Here is a 21,884-nt window from a genome sequence, read left to right as displayed (position 1 = left end):
GAGACTTTGGGAGGGGGGGGCTTGTTTCAGTATTTGCCCTTCCTCTCAGGAAGCTGGTGAGTCTTGAATAGCACCTCCAGGTCACGTTTCTTTTTCTCAAACTCTTCTCCTTGACGCTCTAAAGCCCTGTTCTCCAACCATATTTTGGAGGGTGATACCGACCTGAATCTATTTGAAAATACTCTTTTTCAGGGCTGTAGTAAGTTGGATCAACAATTGTGGTTTTAATACAAAACTTGCCTAATTGGTCCCACACTGGAGATTTGGGCCTGGATTGCAGAGGAACGCACTATGAGAGCAAGGCATAATGGGCTTTCCAAGATTTCAGCTCGTGGCCATGAATCACAGCAGACCAGCACAGTGTGTGCGGGCCTCCCCAAGACATCTCTTTAGGCAGCAGACAGATGAGGAAGCTGATTCTTAGGGACAAAGTTTGTGGAAGGAAAACACGCAGTTGCTTTAGAAAATTAATCAGTTACCTTAAAAAATATTCTGAAAAGAAGGCACTGGTTGGTGGCAAAAGAATCTTTCATTTGCAACTTTCCCCTTAAGACAAAAATCAGAGTGTAAGAGTGCAAGATTCTCTCAAGTCTGAAGAGACAATAGGATGCGGGGCCAGTGGGGGTAGGGAGAATGAGATGTCACATGTGACATTCTTAGGTACCCTAAACATCTCTGCAAAGGAGATAAAACACTCATCTTTGTCTATATTTAAAAGACAAAAAAACCCAAGATATAAATTACTATGGCACTTAGGAAGGCAGCCTGAATAAAGCCCAACATACAAGGATATTCTAGAAAAATCCATCAGAGGAGCTGACACATAGATCACTTTGAAGAAATGTTATCCTCCCAAAGTGGTAGAAATCCAAATAAAATGGACTGATAGTACTCCTAAAGAGTAAATCCTAATTATACAAGAACTTTTCTTTCCAGCTGCATAAACCATCCTAACAGTCTAGGTAAGTCATGACAATCATATCTATTTTCAGTTACTTCACTTATTTATCATTCTGCAGAGGCAAGAACTATGTATTTCCTGATTTAAGACCATTCTGCTCTCTGTGCTAGGGGAGGCCTGTTCTTCAGTTCACTGCTTTCATTAAGAGGCTGGGTCTTTTTCTTCAGATGGATGCCTTACTTACCATTTGGTTCACTGGTTGATTTTTCCCCCTCAGCCTCCATGAAGCCGTAAATATACCTTACAATTTGAAACTCAGGTTTGAATGCAGCTTTGAAACCTGCTCTGCAGTTTGAATGAGTAATTTAATCTGAATCTCATTTTCTTTATTTCCACCAAGGATTATGAGAATTAAAACTTATGCAACAGGCTTGGCAGTTACTACTTCCCAAAGTTCTCTCTTCCTGCTCCCTCACCTTAGACTGTGTCAACTGCATGTATTGCTCCTTGATCAGCTAGTTTTTCTATAAAGCCCAGTGTTTTAGGGGGCCTGTTTTTAAAGGGCTAAATGTAATTATTTTCACAGAATTTCAAATCAGAGAGAAGTAATGCCCTGCTGGGTAAGTCTTACACTTGGTTTTGGATGTAGTTTCCATTTTGTCAGTTCAGTTTATACTGCAATTACGGGACTTGGGAGAGGGGAGTTTGAAGGCAAAGACCTCCTCCTGTTGGGAGGATTATGAGTGAGAGAGACTTCACAAGGAGATCCCACAAGAACTGATTCTTACTATAGAGGACAAATGTCAATGGGAGAGGGAAAGGAGATCACAACTCCGACTTCTAAAGTAGGAGATCACAACAAAGCCAACGTATGTTCAGGTAACAGTAAGAAGCGGGAATGTAGGGTTATGTTTAAAGTTTATTTCATTGTAAGGTTGCTTTTTATAACCACCCCAAAAGTTCCAGGAAACCCCTCATTCTTTTCTTCAATCAAGGCTTCAATGACCATCACACTTCCTAGAGGGGGTAATTCCTGTTCCTTTTGCTCAGCACTGCCAAAGCAAAGCACTTGCCCAGTTTCATGGGTGCAGTTTACTAGATAATCCTCATCTAAGTCTATATTACACATATAATGAGTCGGTTCATTATTTTTATATATGTATCTTAAGAGTACCTTTGAATTTACTAGCCCCTGAATAAAGTTCAGACTTTTTATTCTATGAATAGCCTTTAAACTTAATGAGGAACATAGGAATAGCACCCTTATCGGACCTATTGCTTGGATGTAGTCAGACTGACTAGATTAGTACTTTGAACAATTCCAGGCCTTGGTGAAATTTTTTAGCAGCCCAACTTGCACAGGCCAAACCAGAGTCTTGGCGCCCTCTGGTGGTAGACTGGTCCTTACAGTCAGACTCAACTAGGAATAGGCAGGAGTGTATGAGCACAGAAGCCACAGGATAATAAACATGGCACATTTTCCTAGATCATCTTTACTTGAAGATTTTTTTTTTTTTGGGGAAAAAAGATGGGTAATGCAAAAACATTTTTATATTAAAACAAATGCATATAATATTGAATAGAATATAAAATTTACATTACTTTTTAAGACAAAGTAAGAGACATCAAAGACATTTCAAGGTAAGCTACTCATGAGCTTCAGGCTGATTCCTAGACCCTGGGGAAGGAGAGACCTGCATGCTCAGTCGGATATCATGGGGGCTGCTGCTTTGAAAGAGAAATCTGAGAAGCAGCAAATTAAGTGCTTACTCATTTGGCAACATCCTAGTGGGTTACTTAAATAAGTAAAACAACATGCTTTCTCATCTTGGAGCATTTTAACCTGCTTTTAAAAGTCCTGAGTAAATAGAAGCTTTATGCTTGAGTTGAAATTCATTGCCTCCTAAAATGATTTTTTCCCTTCTATAAATGCTGTTAACATGCCTAACTGAGGGTATGACATGCGAGGTGGTCAATATCCTAAGAACCCTGTGGACTGCATCTCCTGATATGAAGTTACAAGTACACTTTCCAAGGGTGTCATAAGGAATGAAAAACAAACTACTCACCTTCTGCAACAAAAAGGAAACAAAACAAAAACTGAAGAACAGGAGTATATACAATTAGAACTATGTAATGATGTTATTTAGGGACTGGAAAACACTTAGCTTTTAGAGAAGGGGCTACTGCTGCAGCATTTGCTTTGCATATTTTAAATGATAACAAGAATTTCTTTGGGGGGGAATAAAGCCAGTAGGCTTCTTTTCCAAATCTTGCTTATTCTCTATAATTGTCTTTTCTTTTTTTTTCTGTTGACAACAATTTATTACTTTGCAATAACAGACTGAAGGTGTGGATGCTTCATGTAGAGATTTTGTAGGGTGATTTAGCAATGGATTGTCCTTTTTATAAAGTATGAGAGACAGGATTAATAAAAAACGCTTAGAAGCATATGATGGGAGGCAAATTCTGGTGGATACTGCTGAGTTTTTAGGGTGTACTAAAGAAAGGTCATTCATGACCTCCCATACAGTTTGCCTTACTATTCTTAAGTTTTACAGAATTATTTATCTTTCTTCTTGGGATTGTACTCTTCATTTTACAAAGCCTTGAATTAAGACCAAATCACATGACAATAGTTAGGAAAATGCAACTTTTTTTCCTATTTAAGTAAAATAAAGAGTCTGGAGCAAAAATGTACAATTTCAGAATAACTAAAGGGGAATATTAGTGGTAAATTATGCTGTGCTGGGAAAAAGAACAAAAAAAGGCAGACACCAAATACCTCCATTTTCCCAAGAGTAAATGATTATTAAAAAAGCGTGCCACACTGTATAGAAATCAACATTCTCTCCCATAATTCTGTGCATCTGGGACTATAGAAATGTCACTGTCCCTGTCCCACATCTTCAAATTAACATTCTCAGGTCACAACAATAAGTCTTCCCAAAGGGGACCTTCCGGAAAAACAAGCTATTTCCTCGGCTCATATTTCCCTGGAAAACAAATAAATACAAATAAAATCTAGTGTGAAGATGAGATCAGCCAGTCCAAATCAGCAGAGATCCTTCTAGACAAGTTTTTGGGAGACGTAACTAACCCATATTTTTGGGTAAGGATTGAAAAAAAAAGTGCTTTCCACGTAAAAACAAGCTTTAAACTGATGGCAATTTTAAGTGGTCCTGTGTTAAATTTAGCACACAGCCATCCCTTACTTTGGTTCCTAATAAAACTTTGCCTAGACCGATCAGGAATTTTTGGTTGCAGATGATATATCTCACAGCAATAACAAAAAATAAACTGGAGTCAGAACAAAATGATCCACTAACATGTTTAGGAGACATAACTAAATGACTAGGACAAAACCAGGACTAAGACTCTAGCAGCAAGAGACTAGGTCTATCAACATCATTGTGAACAAATAATGACATAAACAACTTCTCATTCCTCCGTTTACTCCTACCACACTGTAATAAAACACTTGAATACATAAGGAGATTCTGAGAAGTTACAAAAAGTGAAGTTGGAAAAAAAATCTGAAATCAAGGCTATCATTTTCACAACCAGGATAAGCATTTACCCAGAGCCCATTTGTAATTAGAATGTGATCACTCAAAAGGCATCTGGATCACATCCTGCTTCTTCATCACCCCTGCTGATTTCTAAGCAGCACATTTTACTACTCTGCCAGATAACATATGGAGCACTGTCAAGAGCACAGTAATTGGTAGCTAAAAGGTAAGCTACAAGAATTAACCTGGGATCCCAGAAACATTATTTAAGAAAACAAACAAAAACAAAATAAAGTAAAATATATGGGGGGGGGGAGGCAGGGGGGCGAGGGGAGGTGAAAGGGGGAAGGATAGGGCCAAGAGAGAAAGAGAGAATGAGAGAAGTACCTCTTTTTGTAGCATGCTCCAGCAATCTATCCAAGAAGTATATATTGGGGAGTAAGGAGGGCACCCACCAGCAAGCCTGAAATAGAAATAAAGATGAGCTATTCAAGTTAAAATTCACAAAACATTCTCTCAAGAGTCCAGTAAATCTTTGTCAAAATATTCTCCTGCCTAGAAGTTTCTTCTGAGAGGCAATTTTAGTTCTAATAAACTTCCCTTATGTTTTGAATCAACGAATAAACACTTGAGTTATGTATTTTCTAAAACATCTAGGTTTTTAATTTGTGGAGATATGAAATTCTAGAACACAGTGCTTTCCACTCAAAATTATGTAATTAAAGAGTAGGAAAATGGGACTTAAAAACTAAGTGGTGTTTAAAAGCACCCAAAGAGGAAACAGTGCCTCTTTTTTCCTCCCTGGCTGCCTGAAGATCAACCTTCATCATGAATGACACAGCAACTATATGGACCAGGAAGTTCATGACCAACAGACTACTTCAGCGGAAGCAAATGGTCATTGATGTCCTTCACCCTGGGCAGGCAACAGTAACCAAGACAGAAATTTGGGAAAAACTAGCCAAAATGTATAAGACCACACCTGATGTCATCTTTGTGTTTGGATCAGAACCCACTTTGGTGGTGGTAAGATCACTGGCTTTGGCATGATTTGATTCCTTGGATTATGCAAAGAAAAATGAACCCAAACATAGACTTGCAAGACATGGCCTATATGAGAAGAAGACCTCAAGAAAACAGAGAAAGGAATGCAAGAACAGAATGAAGAAAGTCAAGGGGACTGCAAAAGCCAATGTTGGTGCTGGCAAAAAGGAGGAGTAAAGATTCTTCAGGACTTTATCTGTGGTGATTATGCAGATTTTTCATGAAAGGATTAATAAACTAAACTTACATGTGAGGGAAAAAAAAGGGCACCTAAATATGATAATGGATATAACAGTGGTGACTACATGTTCTTACTCAGGTATAATCGCTTCCTCTCTAAGAATTATAAGGAATAAACATACTTAACTCATCCTTCAAGTATACTCTGGGCTAAAATATGGCAGCTACTCTACAAATCACAAAGCAAACAGAATGTAACATGATATGAAATACTAGAGGCCCGATGCATGAAATTCGTGCAAGGGTAGGCCTTCTTCCCCCGGCTGCTAGCACCGGCTTCCCTCTGGCTGCTGGCACCTGGGACCTGGGCTTCCCTCCCTGATCGATCGCCCTGCAGAGGGAGGCCCTGCCCACCCACCTCAGCACAGCCCTACGGGTGGTGTGGGCCTCCCTCTTTGGGGTGATCATGGAGTTCCCCCTCAACTGATCACCCGCTGGCCGGTGGCCTAGGCCTCCCTCTGCAGGGTGATCGTGGAGCAATGCCCGCCCCCCCCCCCACCCCCGACCAATCGCATTGCACCCGCCTTGGCTGTCCTGGTGCCAAAGCATGTCATAGTGTGGTTGTCCAGGCAGTCGTTCTGCTGTTTGGCCGTTCGGTCGATTTGCATATTACGCTTTTATTATTATAGATGACAACTGTGCTCAAAACTCCATACAGCTTTCCAGTTGCTATCTTGTTAGAAAACAATGACATGCATGTCTAATGGAATATTGTATCAGGTACTGTATTAGGGCACAATTCTCCTGAATCAAATCAAGAGGCAAAACCTGGTCCAACTCGGTATAGTCACCTGGCATCTAGAAGCTTGAACTCAATGGTATCCAGAACCACACCATACCCATCCTTCCTGACCAATACACTGAAAGGTTAAGAAACTTCCCATGAACCAAATTCCCCATTTTTCTTTCTTTAAAACTCACTTTCTCCTAGGAAAAAAACAGGTACAGGTTGTCATTCAATCCCTGATATACCTGTTGTAACTTTCAAGAAAAAGAGGGTAAAGATGTAAAATAATGGAAAGATGTAAAAATAGAATAATTTGGTAATTATTTGGTCCTTTTCGGAATAGGACCTATACTGGCAAGTGCAAATTATAGTATATAGGTACTTGAGAAATATTATCTATGCTTTCCCTTATTCCAAAAAAAAGGATATGAGGTGGCCACTTATAATATAAACTAGAGGCCCGATGCACAAAATTCGTGCAATAGTAGGCCTTCCTTCCCCTGACTGCCAGCACTGGCTTCCCTCCTGCAGGCACCCGGGACCCGGGCTGCTTCCCTCCTCCTGCCACCAGCAGGCACCCAGGGCCTGGATTGGCTTCCCTCGGGCCGCCCGCAGGCACCTGGAGCCCGGGCTGACCTGTAAACCTGGCTTCCCTCCGGCCCTGGCTTCATCAGGAAGGTCGTCCAGAATGATATCCAGTCTAATTAGCATATTACTCTTTTATTATTATAGATTAATGCCACTGCTGATACATGGGACATATAGAGAAAAAAATTTGGAAATCTAATAATACCATCAACTGTACTTTTCTCCCTGACCGCTCTGCTTGTCAAGCACACAGCAGTCAACTACCAGGAGAAGAAATGCAAAGCACTTACCCGCAGTTGTTGACAGCCATGAGATTAGAGACAAGCACAAAGGGATAGGTCAACATACTGGCAAAAAACTGTAAAACAGTAAAACAACAGCTAAGTTATTAGGTCATCAGTCTCCTTTCATTTCTTCTTTCTTCTCCCTTAAAGTCCTAGCGCCTCTGTGGTCAAATACTCCAATACTGGTTTTGCTTTTTCAGTATTCCAGGAAAGACTAAATGACAAAATTTTCAGCCTGAGATGCTTCCTTCCCTTAATATACCATTATAGCTAACATTTTAACTAAAGGCCAGAAAAATTTTCTTATTTTGTGATTGAGTCCTCATTCAAAACTGAACTATTATTTAAGAGAAAAAGCAAATATATAAATACAATTTCAAAACACCCCTGAAGAAAATAAGAAAACACGCTCAGCCAGTGTGCTCAGGGGTTGAGCATTGACATATGAACCAGGAGGTAGCATTTGATTCCTGGTCAGGGCACATGCCCAAGTTGTGGGCTCAATCCCCATTGTGGGGCATGCAGGAGGCAACCAATAAATGACTCTCTCTCATCATTCATGTTTCTATCTGGCCCTCTTCCTTCCTCTCTGAAATCAATAAAGATATATTTTTTTAAAAAGGAAAGAAACATGAGTAGCCTTCCAAAAACAATGAAAATGACTTCAGCCCTAACTGGTTTGGCTCAGTGGGCTGAAAGGTCACAGGTTCAATTCCAGTCAAGGGCATGTACCTTGGTTGTGGGCACATCCCCAGTAGGAGGTATGCAAGAGGCAACTGATCGATGTTTCTCTCTCATTGATATTTCTAGCTCCCTATCCCTCTCCCGTCCTCTCTGTAAAAAATTAATAAAATATATTTAAAAAGAGAAAGAAAAAGAAAATGACTTCAGAAGTCAACTACTGGAAGGCTCCATATGATTAAAGTGGGTGCCTTCTCCATGGTAAGATCAACTCTTCTCCATGGTAAGATCAACGGGCTGTAGGGAGAAGCAGCCCTGAGAATCAGGGAAAGCTGTGATGAGAATGCCCACATCCCTCTCCTGAAAGCTGAACACCAAACCATGTGGGCTTGTTATCACTAGTACTGTTATATAGGAACTCTAGGCTCTTTTTAGCTCTGACAAACATTAACAAATCTGACTTTCCTGGGAAACATCTGGTTGCTTTAAAGCAGTGATAATACAGGCCAAATTAACACACACACACACACACACACACACACACACACACAAATTCCTAGAAGGTTAAAAGGATTTAAAAAAATAGCAACTCACTCCTGTGACAGCTTGGGAATAACTCTTCATTTCATTCATGGTAGAAACCTAAAACAGGAAGGAAGCCTTTATTAGAATGAATAATAAAATGAAGTTGATATTAACAGCTAGTTGTCCTCAACCATATCCATATATTCTATCTCTAAATTATCAGTTTTACAGCTTGAAAATTAATTTTGAGCATGAAAACATAAAATACTGATTATGAACATAAAAAGACAGTGGTCAAAATGATGAATCTGATTAAAAATTAACAGATAAATTCATAATAGATGAATTTATAAGATGACTTAGGAACAAATGTAACAGCCTGAGGATTTCAAAAGAAAATGAGATTGGTAACCTTTCCCCATGTCCTAAAAATACAGTCTTCAGAAATTCCTTTTACGGTATACCTCTATGTGCACCCAGCTGTGTCCCAGATGCTTTGGAGACCAGTCTCTGTACTCAAGAAGCCTACAACATGGATTTAGTCCTATCCCTGGGTCTGTTCTATTTTCCACCATGTTAAGGGGCTGCTTGTGTACAAAGAGGCCCACAACTGCTGAAGTGGAGGAAACATTACTTCTAGGAAAGGCTGACTCCCCAAACCTTCCAGACTGAGGTTTCTAGAAAGCCCAATACAGGAGTTACTTGAACATTTCAGATTAGACAAAACACACTGAATAACTATAAAACAGTCCTGCTTCATGGTGGCCTCTACAATTAGCTATCAATAAAGAAGTGATCCTTGCAGCAGAGACAGGGATAAATCTCTTGGGCTTACTCTGCTACACCTAGGACTTTTTAGGTTCATTTCTCTATGATAAATACACTGAGTGGCCAGATTATTATGATCTCTGAACACATAATAATCTGGCCACTCAGTGTATATCCTATATAATAAAAGGCTAATATGCAAATTGTCCCCTCGACCAGAAGTTCGACCAGAAGGCAGGCCGGCCAACCGCCCATGTTCACCCCCACCCCCCACCCACAACCAGGCTGGCCGGACCCCACCCACGCACGAATTCATGCACTGGGCCTCAGAGTGGCCAGATTATTATGCATTCAGAGATCATAATAATCTGGCCACTCAGTGTAGTACGGGTCATCCCGTGAGCCTTTGAAAACTTGACTAATGTTTAGCTACATAATGATAAGTCTGGCACATAACAAACTGCCATCTTACTTTTTCAAGCTAACCTAGCTGCCGAGAGAATACAATAAAGTCAGCACTAGCACATCTCATCAAGGTCACAACCTACCCCACTGTCCAGTGCATAGGTATTGACGAGGTAGGCCAATGAGTTACAGAGCCACAAAGAAATGATGTCACCTAGGAGGCGAGGAATAAGACCCCTACATGGAGAAACAATAAAAATAAGAATCAAGAAGTGTGAACAAGAAGATATTCCAAACACTTCCCAAAGAATTAGAGATTTCAAAACATTATAGAGAATGGAAAAGACATTGAATACCAGAACCTAGCCTTCATGGTAGTTGATACAATTGTACTTGAAAGCAAACCTCTAATGACTTTCATTCCTATTTTTAAAATGCAGGTCAGCCATACTCCTCTAAGCTATGGCCAATGGCTCACCTTACTATGAACAACTACTTTGGAGAAGAGACTTAAATACTGTTTTTGCTAAACTATATTTTATACTCAAAGTTGGCAGGGCAAAAGATGAAAAAAATTATAAAATGAGAATGATCCAAACACAGGTATAGGTAAGAGACATAAAAAACCCATGTTTTGAGAGTCTCAGTGATCTTTGTGGGGGAGCGTGGAATAGTGGGACAAACATTAGTCTACAGACTGAAGACCAGATTCAAATGTCACATCTATCACATCAGCTATACAACCAGCATCAAATGAACTTCCCAGAGCATCCAATTAAAAAAATATACCTAAAATGAGAATAATATGGCTGTTCTGCCTATTTCCCAGAGTATTTATGACACATGAATAAAATCAATTATGTAGAAACTCTGAAAATTAAAAAGGACCATTTACTTAATAATGCAGTTTTTACTATTAATTAAAAAAAAGAGAGTAGCAACCTTAAATTCTTTCAAAGTAAATTAAAGGGAACTGATACACCCTTGCAAAAACATATTCTCTCAGGATACATGTTAGATGATTTCCCTTTTTTCAAAAATTAATTTTCCTTATTTCCACTTACAAAAATCACACACACAAATCATTGATTTACTCACGCAAAAAATCCTATCATGCCCTCTTCCCGATAGATGGTTACTATGGAGTCACAAAGTCCACTAGGTACAGAGGAAAGAAAGATAAAATACATTAAGATTCTTTTAAAGCTATTTTTTAAATATCCAATTATCATTTCTGACCAAGTCAAATTCCCTCCCCATCCCCCACCCCCCTTTCTATCACTCTCACTCTGCAAAGGCGGTTGAATTTGGGCACAGAACTGAAGATATTACTACTACCTAAGGATATTGTCACAGTGTGAATTTTGGCTTCAGTGGCTCTGTAACTTATGAGGTCCCAGGTAGGCTCCTAAACCTGCCTGGGCCATTTTCTACTACTTTCTGGTTTTTATGCAGATCAAATGATATAAGGTATATGAACTGTTCTATAAACACTAAGGCAACATAACAATGTAAAGCACTATTATTCTAATACATTGGTTTCAACAGATCTCCTCGAATACTTGAAAACAAAAACACTTACCAGTACTTGGATTCTCTGCCAATGAATTGTACCATGGATCTCAGAGTGATCACTACAAAACACAGAAAAAAAATTTTTTTAAACTATACCGAGTTAAATTTTGATAGCCCTGGAAAAAAAAAAAAAAAAGGTTTTCCCACCTAAATCCACTTTACTTTCTGGATAAATTGGATAAAAGCCAAAACATGAAGCAAACAAAAACATGCAGGCAAGGCACTTTACTGAAATCCCATGCCAACCATCTAAGCAGTCAGGAGAGATCATGTTATAGAAGAGAAGAAGTCAGATTTCAGTTATCAATTAATTGCAAACATACCATGGAAGGGATGTGTGATGAGGGTAGCAGCAGATCGAGCCATCATCTCTCGTGTTGTCTAGAAACAATCAACACACACTTCTGAAATCTAAATAAATGACACTCAAATTCCTGTGAGAAGTAATGTGGGTGGATATTGTAGAATAAGAAAGTGAGCGACCAGCACCCCTGCCCTGAAGTCAGGAAGAATAAGTAATTTAAATAATTACAATATAACACACCATCACTGTATCATACCTTTCATTCCTGGATTTTAATGTTATAGTTACTGCTTAAATTTTCTCGACAGAGATTTATTATCTTCTGCATTTTTTAGATAAGAAAAGCAAAAGTAAAGAAACAGGGAGGTCCTAGCCAGTGTGGCTCAGTGGTGGATCGTCGACCTATAAACCAGGAGGTCATGGTTTGATTAGTGGTCAGGGCACATGTCCGGGTTGTGGGCTCAATCCCCAGTGTGGGATGTGCAGGAGGCAGCTGATCGATGAGTCTCTCTCATCATTGATGTTTCTATCTCTCTCTCCCACTTCCTTCCTCTCTGAAATCAATAACATAAAAATAAATAAATAAATAAAAATTAAAGAAACAGGGAGAGTCACCAGCAGTCACTGAGCTGGAATAAAAACTATGAGGCCTGTATTCAGATTATTAAGTGGCTCTCTCATTGTGAGTGATTTTAGATACTGAAAACTATGCTAGACAAATGTGAGGCTCAATTATATCTGTACCAACATCTCTGGGAGAAGAAAACTTTAAATTTTTTTTACCACAATCCTATAACCCTGCAGTATCTTAGAGCTGCTATATTTATCCTAGTTTATCTTTCTTTTTACAGGACTCCATATAAAGGTAGCAAAGAAAGCTAAATTACAATACTTGGAGGCAGTTATAAACAGAGCAGGTCAGTTATTCATTTTTGCATGTAAACATTATCTTCAGTCACTAAGTTAAGACATTCCTCACTCCTATTCCAGCGGTAATACTGAAAAGATCCTATGAGACAGGATGGGTAAATAAAGTTAAGAAAAGACAAAACACCTATCTCTACTTTTAAGGAAATTCACTCCAAAGAAAACCAAGTTGATTCATCTGACGTCTAGACCCACAGTAAGGTTTGTTTTGGAATATATATTTTAGACGGCAACATTTACTAGAAAATTGTGACCTTACTAAAGACAATTAGACAATGTAAAGACTAAGAAATAAGAGTAGTTACGAAAGCCATAAATATTAAGTCAGGAATGAAACAGACTCCAATGGCAGAGATTAAGAGTGGGAAATGGGTGATGAGGAATCTTCCAAAGTCAGAATAATGTTGCAAAAGCATTTCTGGATATATAATATCCAACACACAAAGGGCCTGGCCACTATTTTAACAACTCTGTACCAGAGAATTTTAACTCTACTCTTTTAATAGAAACCTCTTCAATTTTAAGATGAAATGAGTGGCAAAATTAAGTTTCCTTGAAATGTATATATTCGAAACAGCATGCAATGCTTTTCTTCTCTCTTTTTAAAATGTTATATATATATTAAAGACCAAATTACATTGAAGGTTTAATTCCCTTTAGAACAGACACTGCACAGACAGGCCTGATGATCCTGATCCTACAACTGCCACACTGTACATCCTCTGATTTAGGGAAATAGCATAGGACATAACTCATCTCTTACCTCCTTAATAACTTGGTCGAAGGAAGATGGGACTTCTTTCGGTACGTTTCCTGGTCCTAACTCCTGGAAATCAAATAAAAGACATATCTTGATGGTTTTAAATGAACTGTTAAACAGGAGGTCACCCTGCATGCCAACATTCACTGAGATGAAAGGGAGACTGTCTGCTTGCCCCTTCTCCTAGAGGACCAAAGAAGAATAACTTGCAAGGGAAACGGGCCCATGCATACAAATCAGCTCCAACATACCTCAACCTTGTCATTCTCCTGGTAATGCTGCAAAGGAAGAGAAAAGAAAGGATGATAAGGGCTGTCACAGTGTCACTGAGAGAGGACATAAAATGAAAACGCTATTGGTAGAAAATATAACTTTTTTTGGCTGCAAATTTCCCATTAACTTCTAATTTTAATTAGTCAATTATAAGTAAGTAGCTCTAAGACAATTTTGTTGCTAAGTTTAACATATTGGTCAGCTGAAGGGACAAGCAAATGCTCAAGAAAACTCTCATCTAAAAGGAGAAAAAGAAAAACAAAACAAAAATCTAAGAACATCATTTACTAAACATACATTTAACAAAAAACAAATTGGTTAAAAACATAGCCTAGGACTAAGGCAATGGAAAAAACCTCCTGTCTTTCACAGAGAAAAGCAGGACCAATACCAAATTAGGGCAAGACTCTTTTCTTCACTGTACAAAAGAACAGAGAACTGGGTGCTAAGTCTGAATAGCTGAAATCGCCTCACATTGTCTTTTGTATCTCTTTCCAAAACAAGCAAGAAAGACTTTTTTTTTCTACCAGGGAAGAGAACATGAATACTGATGGAGCTCAGACAATATTGAAAGAGGAAATAGTATTTGTGGGATATTTCAGAAATAAAAGATGGGCTAGGTGAAATGAAAGACTCAGACAATTAAGCTCTTAGTCACACCAGGTTAAAAAAACAGACAACACTTTATCTTGTAAAAAGAATTATGTTTTTAAAGATCAGAGGCAAGAGAACAAAGATCAAGATTAAACAAAATAGTGTTTTTGGTCAAATTAGAGGTCTTTTACTAGAATTAATTGTAATAGTTCCGGGCATGTTTAAAAATTCTCACTCATTTCTAGACTTTGCTTTTTATTCCATTAATAAAATCTTCTCCCTGTCACGTCTACATTATTCCAAACAGATTTCAGTTTAACTCTTGTTCAGATATATAGAACTCTTTCTTATAAAGTTTAACAGTTGCATCAACCCTGAATTGGTGTGTCTTCTTGACTACATAAGCTGTTTTTGATACTAAATGTAGTACCAAACCCTTTATTTTCATTTGACTACATGTGAAACACATATTCCAGTGGATATTTGGATACCTCAAGTTTGTCCTACTTTCTTTTTACATAAAGGAACTTGGTTTCAAGCAGTAATTTCACTTTGCTCTCAGTCTATACCTAAACCTCTTTGACTACATGACAATTGCCTTTGTGTATGTGAATCTCATTGAGGTAACAGCAACACTTTCACTGAGCCCAGAGTAGGATGTGACTAGAAAAGAAACAGTAATCAATCCACCAAAAAAACATTAATACTCCATCATTCTGACCCACAGACTACCCGGAACTGGGCTTCTAAATTCAGTCCACAGGCATGACAACAGGAATAACATAAAGAGTCCGGATGGCATGGCTCAGTGGTTGAGCATAAACCTATGAGGAGGTCACAGTTCAATTCCCAGTCAGGGTACATGCCCAGGTTGCTGGCTCAATCCCCAGTAGGGGGCATGCAGGAGGCAGCTGATCAATGATTCTTTCTCATCATTGATGTTTCTCTCTCTCTCTCTTCATCTCTGAAATAAATAAATAATATATATATATATTAAAGATAAAGAATAACAAAGAATACTAAAATAACTGGAGGGTAAAATAGTTTCCATGTGAGAAACTGACTGAAAAACCTCTCCAATTCAAATCAAGGCTGAAAAGCACTTAAAATCTAAGCCAATTAGATCATGCAACTATTTAACAAAATCATGATTTGCTGATCAGATGATAAAACATTAGAACTGGGGCAATGTTAAAGCCTAAAAAATTACAAGGAGGATTATACTGAGTATTTAAATATGCTGTTAGTAAATATTTGGAATTTAGCACATCCATACATTATAGGTTGAAAGTATTATACAGATTTGGTTAGCATACATTACTATTATTTTTTGAGTTATAACACAGAGTATAACACACTCTTGGTGCCAGTAGAAGACAGAATAATTCTCTAGGAAAAAAAACATTAATTTTGCATTCTCAATCATACTAATGCTGAATAACCTTCCCATGTACTGTTTTAAATGATACAAAATTTGTACTCATAACACCTTTATAAATAGAGCAAAGGGTAATGCTGTTTCACCTACATTGTAATGGTGCAACTGAGAAACCAGTACAATTAAAATTAAATGCTTTAGCATTTGAAGTTAAAAGAAGCTGGTAAAACAAAGGATCACTAATAAAGAAATAAATGTAACTTTGATGTTTTCAAAAACATTATGAAACATCTCAAACATACAGAAAAATTAAGAAAACAATTCATCTTTATATCCACCACGAAGGTTAAATAGATGTTAACATTTTGCTCCTTTTGCTTAAGATCTCTTACCTTCTTAAAATAAAATGCCACGGATATAGCTAAATTCCACCCTTACCTCTTCTTCCTTCCCAAAAGTAAACACTATCCTGCAGTTGTATACTTTAATGAGGTTTTAAAACAAACTTTCAAATTTATACAAATATAACACAGATATAGAAACAGTGCACAAAATACAAATGTACAATGTAACAAGTAATCAAAAGGCAATATCCATATAGCCATGATGCAGGACAAGAAAAATCATTTGCATTACCTCAGAACCCTATGCAAGGTCCCTCTTCCTCTCTCTCTCCGCACAAATAAGTATTATTCTGATTTTTATGTTGATCTTGTTAAAAAAAATAAAATTGTAACAGAAAGCATTTTTCTAGAGATTACTCTAGAAATAAGAGGAAAATAACTTCAGAAAGAGTTATGTTTCAATCAGCTTTCCTTCTTCAAAGAAAGGAAAATCAGCTATACAGGAGATCAAATAAGTTTTTTTAATTTTTGCTTGAACAACAGGTTCAGCCCTAGACAGTTTGGCTCAGTGGACAGAACATGGTCCAAGGACTGAAGAGTCCCAGGTTCAATTCTGGTCAAGGGCAGACTGCAGACTCGATCCTCGGCCCTGGTTGGGGTGCATGCGGGAGGCAACCAATCTATATGTCTCTCTCACATCAATGTTTCTCTCTCTGTCTCTCCCCGTCCCTTCCACTCTCTCTAAAAATGAATGGAACAATATCCTCAGGTGAGGAAAACAACAGGTTCAGAGGAAGAAGGTTGTATAAACAAAGATCAATTACTTAATTTCACACAAATTCCCTTTGCTTCCCAAGATAAAATTAAGAATGGGTATTTCATGTAAATGTTTTTAAAAAAGAAAAGCCATGGTTTATAAATATGTATTTGGAATATATAAGTAGGACAAACTGCATAAAAGATAATCTAAATCTGTAGGAAGATTCTCTGAATTTTCTTCTTACCTGTAAAACTTTGCCATGGACCACAGTTCCGAGAACTCCTGAACACAGCCTTGGAGTTAATCCTGTGAACAACCCACGCTTCCCATCGATGCTCGCAATGTGCTGAGCTAAGAACACAAGTCAGAAATTTAAATTCTAGTTGAAGGAAAGGGTTACATAGAAATTTCAAGGAAACATGCTTTCTAACAATTTTTTTCAGCAACTCCTGCCTGTCAAGATCCTCAATGTCATCCAATTCCAAATAAATCAAAGACACTTACCATAACAAAAGAGGCCAGGAAGCTGACACACTTGCCGCCCAAAAATATTTCGTCCAATTGTTGGAGGAAGAGGTTCATATCCCACCTTTGAAAACAATAGAATGCATATATCACTACTAAGCAATATTCCCCTGAATGCCTTGGTTGAAAGGTCTTGAATTAAGAACAAAATTAGGGTTAATATTTAACACAAGTTAAAATGCAGTGTATGTGTTCCAAGGCAACGATGAAGCATCATCCTTGACAGTTTTTTGTTTTGTCGTTTGATAAGACTGGTTTCAATGAACCCCAAGTTTTCTTTTGGCTCAAATTCTATAAGGCGAGCTATTTAGCTGAGTTACACTAATATCAAACTGAAAATAGAAAAAGGAAACTTTTGTGCTAGGACAGCAAATGTTTACTGAGGAGGCTCAAAAATATTTTCTGAAGAAAATCTAACACATTTCATATATTTGGACAAAATGAGAAGACTAAGCTATCAACTTCATATTTGGCTAGCAAGACAAAACACTCAAAAAGCAAATGCAAATACAGCTGGATAATTCACTTGGGGAATAATTACAAGCTATGGCCACGTTAAACAGCAGACTGTCATTAACAACCAAATGAAGGCCATTTTAGAGTTAATGATTATCATCTTATTTCTACAATATATTCTTTTTAGTGTTAGAGAGAATGAAAATGCTGTATGACACGGTTTGGGCTCTACTGCTGTGATCCTTAACCTGCTCAATTAAATAACTCCTGATGGAGCTCCCTGAAAGTGTAACTATGCAACTATTTTAAAAAACTGTGTATTTGGGAATTTTACCATAACCCCTGAGACACTTGGCAACACGTAGATTTTGTGTAATTGGGATTAAGGATATTCAAGTTTTTGAGGCAAAAGCTTTAAATGTCACTAGAAAACTACGTTCTGGAAAAGTACTGAGCAATGGACTCATACCAGATTTACTGTAAAATGCTGTCATCGGAGATACCATCTGGCCACAAACCTGTCAACTCTGGTTTAGATGACATAGTATACATTCCAATCCAAGTCTTTGTTCTTGGTTTAAATAACTTATTTTACAATAGTGTTTTACATATAGAATCCGAATCCACACGGGTCAACTCAGCATTTGGGTTAGCATCGACTCAAGTATAAAAAATGTGGTCCTTCCTCCCTAGTGTCTTGCATATATTTTCTGTTGTTGTTAATCCTCACCGGAGACTATTTTCCCATTGATTTTTAGAGAGAGTGGAAGGGCAGGGCAGACAGAGAGAAATATACACTGAGTGGCCAGATTATTATTATCTCTGAACACATATTAATGTGGCCACTCAGTGTATCTTAGAGGCCCGGTGCATGAATTTGTGCGTGTGGGGTCTGGCCAGCCTGGCCAGGGGGAGGGGACATAGGCGGTTGGCTGGCCTGCCTGCTGGTCGAACTCCTGGTCAAGGGGACAATTTGCATATTAGCCTTTTATTATATAGGAGGATATACACTGAGTGCCAGATTATTATGCGTCCTGAGATCATAATAATCTGGTTACTCAGTGTAGATGTGAGAGAGACATATCAATTGGTTGCCTCTGCACTCACCCCAAACAGGGCGGGAGATGAAGCCTGCATCCGAAACACTTGCCCCGGGACAGAATGAACGGGGACCCTTCAGTCCGCGGTCAGATGCTCTATCCACTGAGCCAAACCAGCTAGGGCGTGTCTTGCATATTTTTGACAGAAAGGTAGACTTCTTTTTTAAAAGATAATTGTTTTTTATTGATTTCAGAGAGGAAGGCAGAGATTGGGAGAGATAGAAACATCAATGATGAGAATCATTGATCCCCTGCCTCCTGCACGCCCCACTGTGTCCTGACCAGAACCCAACCGTGACCTCCTGGACCTGGGTCACAGGGGGAGGCTCAACCACTGAGCCACACTGGCCGGCAGAAAGGGAGATTTCTAAAAGCGTCCATTCCCTGGCACAATGCATGATGTAAGTATGTCAACTCTCACCAAAGGCAAGCTCTATGAGTTCCCTCCCATCACAGGGAAATTAAAAAGGCAACTGATAATACTAACTTTATCACCAGCTAAAACCTGGCCTACTTGCCTGTGAATTCCTTTTAAGAATTATTTTACAGCACATTGGAAACTAACATATGTTTCAACTCGCGAAAACTCTTTCCGCTGAACTGATTTCCAGCTCAGACAGAAGTGATTTCAGCGTCAGGAGCCACATGGGCGGCTCGGGGACCCTCCCGCAGGCTCCTGGGCCCCCCTTCATGATCCCCGCTGAAAGGGCTCCTGTGTTTATCTGGGTATCTGGGGCTAAAATCTCGGAACAGAAAAGCGGCAGTAACAGTAGTCAAAAAAGAAAAATAATGCTAATAAAACGTTAGCTCTCCTCTAATTTCAAATTTTAACAGATTTGCGTGTCTTGCGCCTGGGCAGGGTAAGGAGGGAATACTAATTTCAGAGAGGCGAGGGAGTGGGTTGGGGAAGCCCTCGGTGACGAGCGGCCGAGATCAACCTCAGGAGAGAAAATACAAAGTTCAGAGGAGCCACCGGGCCGGGCAGGGCAGGGCAGGGCGGCAGTTGGCGACGGGGACGGAGCGGGCCTCGCCTCCTGGCAGAGAAGCGGAGCCCCCGAAGGCCCACAGCAGCGGAAGGGCGGCGGGCGGTGGAAGCTGTCCGTCCCTGCGGGGAAGGACGGGGCAGCAGAGTAGCATCTTGGGCGGCTGAAGGCCCGGGAAGGCTAGAGCCGGCCCTCCGTCGCCGCGGGCAGCGGCAACCGAAGAGGGAGCCGGGCGGGGAAGGGAATGGCGACGACTCATACCTGGATGAGCACCTTCACGTACATGAGCGGCTGGGACAAGATGGTGAGACCGGAGCCCAGGAGCACCTGACTGGCCGCGTCCGCCATGATGGCACCCGCGGACGGACGGACAGACCGAGCCACCTAGCGACCAAGCCGGTCCCGGATCACTGGCCCGCCCGCGGCGCGCGCGCACGCACACACAGCGGCGCGCGCATTCCCCCCAGGCCCCGCCCACCGCTCCGCCCCGAGAAACGGCTGGCGCTCGCGCGCCCGCGCAAGGGTCTGGGCGGGGCCTACGGGCCTGGTGCGCATGCGTGTTGTAGTGGGATCCGCGCCCTCCTCTAGGAATGGCAGTTTCTCTTGCGCCTGCGCAGGCCGGAAGCGCCCGGAAGCAGAAGAATGGGCGTGGCAATGGGGTGTGTGTGACCCTGACAGCTAAGGCAAGGTCAGAAGAAGAAAAATAGTGGGAAGGATTCTTCGTTATGACTCGCCTCTGCAGTTGGCATTTGGGCATCAGCAACATAAGGTCCAAAGGGTATTCAGCGTTAGAACCATAAAAAAAATCTAATGGCCAACAAAAACTCGGGTTGCTATTCATGCATTCATTCAATTAATGCTAACTTCTCAGAAATGCTTTCTCTGGTCATTCTGTACATTTACCTCCCCCTTATTTCCTACCACAGCGTCCTGTAGCACATATCGTTGTAATTTACCTGTTTGTCTTCTCCACACTACAATGTAAACTCCTGAGTCCAGGAACTTTAAGCCTTTTTTCATTGTTGTATATTGAGCCTGGCACATACCAGGTGCTCATGAATGAACAAATACTATAGTGCCCATCAGAGTACAGGCTTTTAGAAGCAAAAAGAAAAAGGCATTGTCCTTACCCCTTCAGCCCCAACCCATATGTTCTATATCAAACAACACTTAGTGAGACAAAGTGGGGCACAGAGAATGAAATGCCAAGAAGACTTGTATTAGATCCTGAATTTATTTTCTTTTTCTGACTTTCTTTTGTATCGAAGTGATTCAGAAGTCATTTTCTCTTCTTTTGTTTTCAGATTTTGTATTGAAATGTAAGAGCAACACTAATACCCACCTCTCAGGGTTATTGAGCATTAAGTGAAATTGTGTACGGGATAAGATCTTTTTAAAACTGTATATTAAAAGACAAAAGTTACTTCTGATTAATATTGTCCTGTATTCAGCACAGTGCTAGATGATATGGGGAGGCAGTTTACAGAGCAGGAAGGAACTTGGTCTTTAAAGTTCAATGGACCTGCTCCAAAGTCATCCTCTACCAGTTATTTAACTGTGTGACTTTAGGCAAATTACAGGACCTCTTTGAATCTTAGACAAATTAGTATTGTAATGTCTACTTCATAATGTTGTGAGGATTGAATGATATAATAAGCCTACCCATCCTGGCACACAATAATATAATATGTAACTGTAGCTTTTAGAATGGTAAGAAACATAAGTTGCTTCTAACTAAATCCAGAAATTTTTAGATATCAATACAATTGACAATCTAAACAACAGTGTCTAAAGAGGCAATGTCTGAGATCATTTAGCAAGGGGACTTTTAGTCATGAATTTGTATATTGGTGGTGCCAACAAAATATCCACTGTCTCTGCCCCACTGATACCTGTGGGCACTAAGAGGTACAGAGCCTCTGGCAAGAGTGGGTGGTTGGTGCAGGGTAGAAGTTGCCCATGAAGTTTGGGGAAGAATCTCAGAGGAAAAGGAGCTGAAGTCAGCAGCATAGGTAAGAGAAGTGAAAAAAGGTATAGGGCCCTAGCCGGTTTGGCTCAGTGGATAGAGCGTCGGCCTGTGAACTGAAAGGTCCCAGGTTTGATTCCAGTCAAGGGCACATGCCAGGGTTGTGGGCTCGATCCCCAGTGGGGGACTTGCAGGAGGCAGCCGATCCATGATTCTCTCTTATCATGGATGTTTCTATCTCTCTCTCCCTCTTCCTTCCTCTCT

General features: G+C 39.9%; 1 protein-coding gene and 1 pseudogene across 2 annotated transcripts; one reads left to right on the top strand and one right to left on the bottom strand.

Annotated features, from left to right (window-relative positions):
- Positions 1 to 3,687: 3,687 nt before the first annotated feature.
- On the bottom strand, positions 3,688 to 20,080 carry MTCH2 (mitochondrial carrier 2). Of its 2 annotated transcripts, XM_008146718.3 has the most exons (13): positions 19,916 to 20,080; positions 17,095 to 17,179; positions 16,835 to 16,941; positions 13,493 to 13,519; positions 13,245 to 13,307; positions 11,574 to 11,631; positions 11,258 to 11,309; positions 10,774 to 10,833; positions 9,819 to 9,912; positions 8,572 to 8,619; positions 7,303 to 7,370; positions 4,801 to 4,876; positions 3,688 to 3,897 (listed from the first exon to the last, which is right to left on the bottom strand). In XM_008146718.3, the coding sequence occupies exons 1-13, from the start codon at positions 20,000 to 20,002 to the stop codon at positions 3,811 to 3,813; spliced, it is 912 nt and encodes a 303-aa protein (XP_008144940.1). In that variant the 5' UTR covers positions 20,003 to 20,080; the 3' UTR covers positions 3,688 to 3,810. The 2 variants fall into 2 exon arrangements, with proteins under 2 accessions (XP_008144940.1, XP_054580884.1); XM_054724909.1 differs by lacking the exon at positions 13,493 to 13,519.
- Positions 5,242 to 5,634, top strand: LOC114233431 (40S ribosomal protein S24-like; annotated as a pseudogene).
- Positions 20,081 to 21,884: the final 1,804 nt, after the last annotated feature.

The sequence above is a fragment of the Eptesicus fuscus genome, chromosome 13, assembly GCF_027574615.1.
Source record: "Eptesicus fuscus isolate TK198812 chromosome 13, DD_ASM_mEF_20220401, whole genome shotgun sequence".
Taxonomy (NCBI): domain Eukaryota; kingdom Metazoa; phylum Chordata; class Mammalia; order Chiroptera; family Vespertilionidae; genus Eptesicus; species Eptesicus fuscus.
This window is presented reverse-complemented; position numbering and strand designations above follow the sequence as displayed.